The sequence below is a fragment of the Physeter macrocephalus genome, chromosome 5, assembly GCF_002837175.3.
Source record: "Physeter macrocephalus isolate SW-GA chromosome 5, ASM283717v5, whole genome shotgun sequence".
Classification (NCBI taxonomy): Eukaryota; Metazoa; Chordata; class Mammalia; order Artiodactyla; family Physeteridae; genus Physeter; species Physeter macrocephalus.
The window spans coordinates 78,679,403-78,689,538 of NC_041218.1; the positions used below are offsets into that span (position 1 = coordinate 78,679,403).

The 10,136-nt window shown below is 39.7% G+C and overlaps 1 protein-coding gene across 1 annotated transcript in view; it reads left to right on the forward strand.

The window, feature by feature from the left end:
• The window catches only part of LOC102983763 (phosphatidylcholine translocator ABCB4), a 77,883-nt gene that overhangs the window by 30,003 nt on the left and 37,744 nt on the right, over positions 1–10,136 (forward strand). Inside the window, exon 14 of the mRNA XM_028490120.1 lies at positions 38–208. Within this exon, the coding sequence (XP_028345921.1) occupies positions 38–208 (171 nt within the window). The remainder of the gene's footprint in view (positions 1–37; positions 209–10,136) is intronic.

Below are 10,136 nucleotides of genomic sequence, written 5' to 3' on the forward strand. Positions count from 1 at the left end.
AAATACTTCAAGAGCTCCACCATGCTTTCTCTTGTAGAAATTTGACACCCTGGTTGGAGAGAGAGGGGCCCAGCTGAGTGGTGGACAGAAGCAGAGAATCGCCATCGCTCGGGCTCTGGTTCGCAACCCCAAGATCCTGCTGCTGGATGAGGCCACCTCAGCGCTGGACACTGAGAGTGAAGCTGAGGTACAGGCAGCTTTGGATAAGGTCAGTGGACCCTAAACACCTGAAGGCCAGCCAGTTGAAACTTTTTTGAAAATTCTTGCCAATGCTTTGCGAGTCTAGGTTGAAAAACATAAACATAAGAGCAAATGAAGCTCTCCCGTGGGGCTTTCTTGGTTTCTCCTTTCTGTCAAGGCACATTGCAGAGAGAGGTGGGCAGCCCATTAACTGGCTTGCTTTGACCAAGGTGGAGTGAGCCCTAATCCAAACCTGTGCAGTGAGCTGCTTAGCTTTGTTTTTTTCTTGCACATAGGCTAGGGCTTTGATCAAAAGTAGCTGTAAAATGTAAAATGTACAAAGAAAAATCTGGTTACTTACGCAGTGGTCCAGCTGAAAAGCAGTTCAAATATTTGCCTTATTTTGTAGGCAGTGCATCGTCTTTATCTGTTCATGAAAATGAATGGATGCTTTTCTGGAAATAAAGTTCAACGTGCATGTTTTTCTAAGCATATAAATAAGCAACACTTTTTTTAAAAAAATTTATTTATTTATTTATTTATTTTTGGCTGTGTTGGTTCTTCGTTTCTGTGCAAGGGCTTTCTCTAGTTGCGGCGAGCGGGGGCCACTCTTCATCGCGGTGCGCGGGCCTCTCACTATCACGGCCTCTCTTGTTGCGGAGCACAGGCTCCAGACTTGCAGGCTCAGTAGTTGTGGCTCACGGGCCCAGTTGCTCCGCGGCATGTGGGATCTTCCCAGACCAGGGCTCGAACCCGTGTCCCCTGCATTGGCAGGCAGATTCTCAACCACAATAAGCAACACTTTTTAAGGCTGATGAGCTCATGGGCCCGGCTCAGAGTTTCTAAATCTCTCACTGTTATCTTTACTAAACTAAAGCTTCAAAGGAAGAACCTTATCTTTGGACACTTTCAAGGTCAGTGCTGAAGTCATCTGTAATAACAACACAGTATTAAAACCAGAGTCAGATGACATCATGTAAATGGGTTTCAAACACATAAATATCATAAATATATTTGATTTGAGAAAGTTTAGTAATAAAATGTGCAAGTTACTTAGTCTATCCAACCTGCCTCTTGAAATTTTATTTTTTTGAATTGACCTATGTTATTTTATTTTTTGATTTTTATTGAAATATAGTTGATTTACAATATTGTGTTAGTTTCAGGTATACAGCAAAGTGACTCAGTTATACATAGTATCTCTCGTCTTGATATTTTAGACATGAACTGTATGAACCTTATTTTCTCAGGAAAATTTATACCCGAATCCTAAGTAAACACAGTTGCCTTGTGTGCTATAAACTGTAGTTAATTCATGCTTCCTGGTTTATCAGATTAATATTTTGGCTTATCTTATATAATGTAATTTAATAATTAATGAAAGATTATGATAATTATTCCTCACAAATTTTTATACTCAATTACATTGCTTTCATGTATATTAAGTCTCAATATTAAGGAACCAAAATATAATACATAGGAGAATTGTATTTGCTTAGTTAATTAGAAGTGACTTAAATGAAGAAATCATAAAAATAAATACATGCATAAATTAAACAATTAATTTTAACTCAAAACACATAAATGGTCATTCATGTGTCAATATAGACTTTTTAGCATAAAGTTAGGTAGGATAAGAGAGATATTTATGTGAAAAAAAAAAGTCCTATTCAGCCCTAGGACCCATGTCCCAATACTTTGTAGGATACAAACATTCAATATGTTAGCCCTTGCTGTGCTAAATGAACAGAATTACTAGAGATGTTGTTTTTCATGATATGAATTCTGTCAGCAAAAATTATAGCCTTGCAAGTTTTAATTCATATTTGGACAGGTTACTTCATTCAGTTTTAGCAATTTGTGTTCTGTAGGATTATGGCCCACTCCTCAGTTGATAACCTTTTACATATTGACTTTAAAAATAGCTGACAAATCACTCAGTTTTTTTAAAATCTCCAAGAAAAGCCATTAGCAGCTTGGGGTGGTGCTTAAGGGCACAGGTTGTGGTGCCAGGCAGGCTGAGGTGGCAGTCCTCTAAGCCTGAGATATTGCAGAATTAATTGGGGTGGGGGCAGGGCGAGAAATAATGTCATAGGATGATTGAATAGATTAAATGAGATACTGCATGTAAAGTTCTTAGCACATACCTTGCCCATGAGAAACAATGCAATTATTATGGTGATTAGCATTACCATGATTTTTTTTTTTTTGTGGTACGCGGGCCTCTCACTGCTGTGGCCTCTCCCGTTGCGGAGCACAGGATCCGGACACGCAGGCTCAGCGGCCATGGCTCACGGGTCCAGCCGCTCCATGGCATGCGGGATCCTCCCGGACTGGGGCACGAACCCGTGTCCCCTGCATCGGCAGGTGGACTCTCAACCACTGCACCACCAGGGAAGCCCTACCATGATTATTATTCCCTTTATCGATTGCTGAATCAGTTACCTGTTGCTGCATAACAAACCGAAATTCAGGCTTAAAGCAATACTTCTGTAGATTGGCTGGGTGGATCTTCTGCTATTTTTACCTGAGCATATGGCTGTATTTACCTGGAGGGTTGACTTAGCTAAAATGGTCCAAGATGGCCTCACTCACGTGCTGGCTGTTGGTTGGGCATCTCATACTCATGCTTGTACTCACTCATACAATAGGCTAACCCAGCTTCTTTACACAGAAGTCTCAGGCCAGTGTATCCAGAGGCAGAAGCTATAAGACATCTAGAGGCTTAGACTCCAGAACTCACACAATGTCACTCTCACCACATTCTATTGGTCACAGAAAGTCACAAGGCTAGCCCAGATTGAAGGAGTGAGGAAATAGATTCTGTTTCTTGATGGGTGAGCTGTAAAGGATCTATGACCATATTTAATCTTCCACAGCACACTCTCTGCCACAATTATTTACATTTCTCCCAAGTGCAAAATAAATCCACTTCTTCCCAAGACCCTCAAAATTTTCATACAGTTATGAGATCAGGCTCAAAGTCAGTATCTGAAGATATGTATGTGGTCCAGATATGGATGAGATTCTTCATGTTAAGCTCATCTTGATCCAGAGAACTATGAACTAAAGAGACGTTATCTTCCACACATATACCCACCATGTAATGGTGAGGCAGGGACAGGCTAATTAAAACAGACACTCCTATTCAAAAAGGAAAACTTGCGGAGCACAGGCTCCAGACGCGCAGGCTCAGTAGTTGTGGCTCACGGGCCCAGTTGCTCCGCGGCATGTGGGATCTTCCCAGACCAGGGCTCGAACCCGTGTCCCCTGCATTGGCAGGCAGATTCTCAACCACAATAAGCAACACTTTTTAAGGCTGATGAGCTCATGGGCCCGGCTCAGAGTTTCTAAATCTCTCACTGTTATCTTTACTAAACTAAAGCTTCAAAGGAAGAACCTTATCTTTGGACACTTTCAAGGTCAGTGCTGAAGTCATCTGTAATAACAACACAGTATTAAAACCAGAGTCAGATGACATCATGTAAATGGGTTTCAAACACATAAATATCATAAATATATTTGATTTGAGAAAGTTTAGTAATAAAATGTGCAAGTTACTTAGTCTATCCAACCTGCCTCTTGAAATTTTATTTTTTTGAATTGACCTATGTTATTTTATTTTTTGATTTTTATTGAAATATAGTTGATTTACAATATTGTGTTAGTTTCAGGTATACAGCAAAGTGACTCAGTTATACATAGTATCTCTCGTCTTGATATTTTAGACATGAACTGTATGAACCTTATTTTCTCAGGAAAATTTATACCTGAATCCTAAGTAAACACAGTTGCCTTGTGTGCTATAAACTGTAGTTAATTCATGCTTCCTGGTTTATCAGATTAATATTTTGGCTTATCTTATATAATGTAATTTAATAATTAATGAAAGATTATGATAATTATTCCTCACAAATTTTTATACTCAATTACATTGCTTTCATGTATATTAAGTCTCAATATTAAGGAACCAAAATATAATACATAGGAGAATTGTATTTGCTTAGTTAATTAGAAGTGACTTAAATGAAGAAATCATAAAAATAAATACATGCATAAATTAAACAATTAATTTTAACTCAAAACACATAAATGGTCATTCATGTGTCAATATAGACTTTTTAGCATAAAGTTAGGTAGGATAAGAGAGATATTTATGTGAAAAAAAAAAGTCCTATTCAGCCCTAGGACCCATGTCCCAATACTTTGTAGGATACAAACATTCAATATGTTAGCCCTTGCTGTGCTAAATGAACAGAATTACTAGAGATGTTGTTTTTCATGATATGAATTCTGTCAGCAAAAATTATAGCCTTGCAAGTTTTAATTCATATTTGGACAGGTTACTTCATTCAGTTTTAGCAATTTGTGTTCTGTAGGATTATGGCCCACTCCTCAGTTGATAACCTTTTACATATTGACTTTAAAAATAGCTGACAAATCACTCAGTTTTTTTAAAATCTCCAAGAAAAGCCATTAGCAGCTTGGGGTGGTGCTTAAGGGCACAGGTTGTGGTGCCAGGCAGGCTGAGGTGGCAGTCCTCTAAGCCTGAGATATTGCAGAATTAATTGGGGTGGGGGCAGGGCGAGAAATAATGTCATAGGATGATTGAATAGATTAAATGAGATACTGCATGTAAAGTTCTTAGCACATACCTTGCCCATGAGAAACAATGCAATTATTATGGTGATTAGCATTACCATGATTTTTTTTTTTTTGTGGTACGCGGGCCTCTCACTGCTGTGGCCTCTCCCGTTGCGGAGCACAGGATCCGGACACGCAGGCTCAGCGGCCATGGCTCACGGGTCCAGCCGCTCCATGGCATGCGGGATCCTCCCGGACTGGGGCACGAACCCGTGTCCCCTGCATCGGCAGGTGGACTCTCAACCACTGCACCACCAGGGAAGCCCTACCATGATTATTATTCCCTTTATCGATTGCTGAATCAGTTACCTGTTGCTGCATAACAAACCGAAATTCAGGCTTAAAGCAATACTTCTGTAGATTGGCTGGGTGGATCTTCTGCTATTTTTACCTGAGCATATGGCTGTATTTACCTGGAGGGTTGACTTAGCTAAAATGGTCCAAGATGGCCTCACTCACGTGCTGGCTGTTGGTTGGGCATCTCATACTCATGCTTGTACTCACTCATACAATAGGCTAACCCAGCTTCTTTACACAGAAGTCTCAGGCCAGTGTATCCAGAGGCAGAAGCTATAAGACATCTAGAGGCTTAGACTCCAGAACTCACACAATGTCACTCTCACCACATTCTATTGGTCACAGAAAGTCACAAGGCTAGCCCAGATTGAAGGAGTGAGGAAATAGATTCTGTTTCTTGATGGGTGAGCTGTAAAGGATCTATGACCATATTTAATCTTCCACAGCACACTCTCTGCCACAATTATTTACATTTCTCCCAAGTGCAAAATAAATCCACTTCTTCCCAAGACCCTCAAAATTTTCATACAGTTATGAGATCAGGCTCAAAGTCAGTATCTGAAGATATGTATGTGGTCCAGATATGGATGAGATTCTTCATGTTAAGCTCATCTTGATCCAGAGAACTATGAACTAAAGAGACGTTATCTTCCACACATATACCCACCATGTAATGGTGAGGCAGGGACAGGCTAATTAAAACAGACACTCCTATTCAAAAAGGAAAACAGGAAGCACATAGCAGTTACTGCTCCATAGCAATTTTGAAATGCAGTCAGATGCATGTTGCCAATTACCCCACTGTTCCAAGGAAAGGAAACGTTCCTTGATTAAGGCTCAATTCTACCCTTAGTAGAATGGGTTCCCTAGTGCACCTTTTCTTCTTGGTTTGGGGCTCCAACCTCTGGGCTCTCAGATTCTCCCTCTGAGAGCTCTTTCCTTTCCCATAAGAAAGGGCCCATGTCTGCAGCTGAGTAAGTTTCTCAGCATGCTTTCTGCTCATAGAAATTTGAGACCCATAGTCCTCTTTACATTTTTAATTTTCTCAGTCTCTTTTAGTCCAAGCTGATGGACTCTCTTAAAGACTTTGTGAGTTTGCTTAGAATTTGACTGTAGTTTGCTTAAGCCCCAAAAGTTACATCTTTAATTTTTGGGGGGGGCAAGCCTCTCTCTACTTTGGGCTGTATGTGAAGCTGCCATTAGAAAACCCTTTAGAGCCTTAGAAGCCCTTTTATGTAGCAGAGAGTGTCTACTAGAATTTGCCTTAAATTTTTCAGAGATTTTAACAAAAAAATCTTACACCTATACCCTGATTTGATTTTTGGTCTCATTTGATTGGATGATTAACAATTCATTTTCCAACCCAGCAAGTGCTGGGTCTTCTTTGTAGCTTCTAAATTCACCTTGCAAACCAAATGGCTTCTTCTTTAGCTCATCATTCTCTTCTCATACCTTATCATATACAGCCTGGCACTTTCAACATTCTGTTTAGAGATCTCTGGAATCTCCTTAGCCAGATGCACAAGTTCATTAGATAAAATATCTTTCTTCCAAGTTACTACAGGGAACAATTTTTCCAGTTATTCTAAGGTTACATAACACAGGTCACTGTCTTTCCAGCCTCCAATAGCAATTTTCTTACTTTTCTTCCAGTCTCTACTAACAGTATCATCACCTCCCTTCTAGCCACTGCCTGCCACTCAGATCCCAGTCCCAAAGCCAATGTCACATGTTTTAGGATTTTGTTACAGTAGCATCCCAGTCTAATTACCAATTTCCATATCAGTTGCTTTAATCCAGCACTTAGGGGGTTGGCTGGTGTGATTCCTCTATTGGTTTTGCCTAGTCTCCCCATGCAGCTACTCTCAGCTCAGGGTTAGCTGGGCTGGAATGTTCATATGGCCTCCCTCATGTGCCTGGAAATTGGTGATGGCTGTTGCCTGAGGCAGCTTGGTTCTCCTCCAGTAGGCTTCTCATCCTCAAGTAGACCAGACAAGCTTCCTTTCCAGGTAGCTTTCAAAGACGGCAAACACACAAGCTATAAGGCCTCTTGAAGTCTATGCTTCAGAAATTGCACAGGCATTAATTCCTTCATATTGTTTGGTCAAAGCAAGTCACAAGGCCTGCCCAGATTTGATGAGGTGGAAAAATAGACTCCACCTCTGAAAGGGAGTAGCTGCAAAGTGTTTGTGACCATGTTTTATCTACCGCAGTTGCTGCAAATAGTTCATAATCTACCCAATTGACTCCATACGTTGCAAGATAACTAAACTGATATATTTTGCAGACTATAAACTGTGTCTTTAAAAGGGAAATCCTTCATTACTGTACTCCCCCCAATGATACTAGTCAGTCAATTGGCTGGTCCATCTATTTGTATACCACCTCTCTTTTAACAATGAAAAGTTGAATTTTGTAATTAATTATTTTTCCTCTGAGGAGCATAAGGATATACTACTATTATAGTTATTGTTTTTCCTCCCCTATTACCTAGCCTGGAAGAATAATATTTTCCTTTTGTGGATCCTTTATACATTTATCAATACCTCTTGTGGCACCAAGTTATTGTAGTTAGCTATTTATTTATATGCCTCCTCTCTCTTAGAAAGAATAAACCCCCTAAAAGGCAGAATTAATAAATGGTTCATGTTTGTGTCTCTGTAACACCTACTCCAGTGCCTTGCCCATAGTAAAGCCTAAATAAATTTTTACTGAATTGATTACCATGGCCAAGCTCATTGAGATAATACATGTCTACATTAAAAAAATTATTAATGACCATTTCTGCTTTTGGCTCAATAGATAGCAGCTATTCATCAAAGTAAATAATAGGTTTTTCCAATATAAGGTCTTAAAGAATAGAAAAGCAGACTTGATATTTTGATTTTTTGAAGAAAGTCAGTAATCACAAAGTTTCATACCTACACACACTCTCCTACTCATAGTGTTTCCATACTGGAGGGGCAAGAAAAGAACCAGAGTAGTGATTTAATGAAATGATCGCCAAAAGTTTCATTTTATGCTTTTTTTTCAGAAGTTCCAGAAAGGCTCATGGAATAGTACTTCCTTTGTTTGGGCCTGCCTTTCATTCCTACACATCCAAAATTAGTAGAAGTTCCAAATTTCTTAATAGTTGGTGTCCTTGAATCTAGGGTATTTATTTGCCAATGTTTTGTCATCACTGGGGTGTTTGAAAATAGCCCTTTGTGTCAGATCTCCTCTACTCTGGCCAAAGAATCTTGGGCAAGGGTGACAGTTGCTAATTTTGAAATTAGCAACTTTGCATACTTTGTTTCTCCTGCACACCAGTCATTTACTCACAAGTCTGACTCCGATTCCTCTGTTTTTTTTAAGTTGATATAGCATCAACCTATTATTATCATAATGATAACCCAGTCACTGTCAGCAGTTTACTCATCGCTGTTAGTATCATGAATATAATTAGGTTGATCAAAGTATTTCCTCTATGCCTTATCATACATGGACAAAGCCATGTAGCTTCCATATCAGTAAAGCAGTAAATATTTATGAATGTTTCTTTGGGGCCCATATGCTAAAAATCAAAGAACAGTCTTAAATGTTGTCCAATAGTTATGCCCTAGTCTCTCTCTCTTTTTATGATGTAACTCTTTTATATGTATTTAAACACAATTGATTCATCTGGTTATTTTAGAGTAAGGACTGAAGAAGAAAGACCACATTATTTTTTTCCAGGTGGCTACAAAATTGGCCCCATAGTCCACCTTCTGTCTACGGAGAGACAGCATATTTATTCATACTATCATACTAAGTCTTAAATGTTTCATGTCTATTTCTGGACTCTCTATATGGTTCTGTTGATCAAATTGTCTTTTCACGTGATAGCTTCCCCTGGAATTTACTATTTTAATTGCTGTAGCTTTTTTTTGTTTTAATTTATTTATTTTTGGCTGCATCGGGTTTTTGTTGCTGCCTGCGGGTTTTTTCCAGTTGTGGTGAGCGGGGGCTACTCTTCATTGCGGTGCGTGGGCTTCTCATTGCGGTGGCTCCTCTTGTTGTGGAGCACGGGCTCTAGGCACGCGGGCTCAGTAGTTGTGGCTCCTGGGCTCTAGAGCGCAGGCTCAGTAGTTGTGGTGCACGGGCTTAGTTGCTCCGCGGCACGTGGGATCTTCCCGGACCAGGGCTCAAACCCGTGTCCCCTGCGTTGGCAGGTGGATTCTTAACCACTGCACCACCAGGGAAGCCCTAATTGCTGTAGCTTTTTATGTTTTAGTATCTGGTGGAGATGTTACCCAGATACTCATTAACTTTTCAGAATTTTCATGGATGCTCTTTTTAAAAAAATTGAGATATAATTCAGGTACCATAAAGTTCACCCTTTTAAAATGCACAATTCATTGGTTTTTTCAGTATATTCACAAGATTTTGCAACCATCAGCACAGTCTCACTGCAGAATATTTTCATCATCCTGAAAGGAAACCTTGTACCGATTAGCAGTCACTCTCCATTCCACCCTCACCCTTGCTCTTGGCAACCACTAATCTGCTTTCTCTCTCTATGGATTTGCCTATTCTGGACATTTCATATAAATAGAATCATACAAGGCATGGTCTTTTGTGACTGGCTTCTTTCACTTAGCATAATGTTTTCAAGGTTCATCCATATTGAAACACGCATCAGAATCTCATTCCTTTTTCTGGCCCAGTATTATTCCATTGTATATACCACCTTGCGTTTATCTTTTGATCAACTGATGAACATTTGGATTGTTCTCACTTTTTGGCTGTTATGAATCTAGCCTCTTTCTTTTTAACATCTTTATTGGAGTGTTGTGTTAGTTTCTGCTGTATAACAAAGTGAATCAGCTATATGTATACATATATCCCCATATCCCCTCCCTCTTGCATCTCCCTCCCACCCTCCCTATCCCACCCCTCTAGGTGGTCACAAAGCACGAGCTGATCTCCCTGTGCTATGTGGCTGCTTTCCACTAGCTATCTATTTTACATTTGGTAGTGTATATATGTCAATGCTA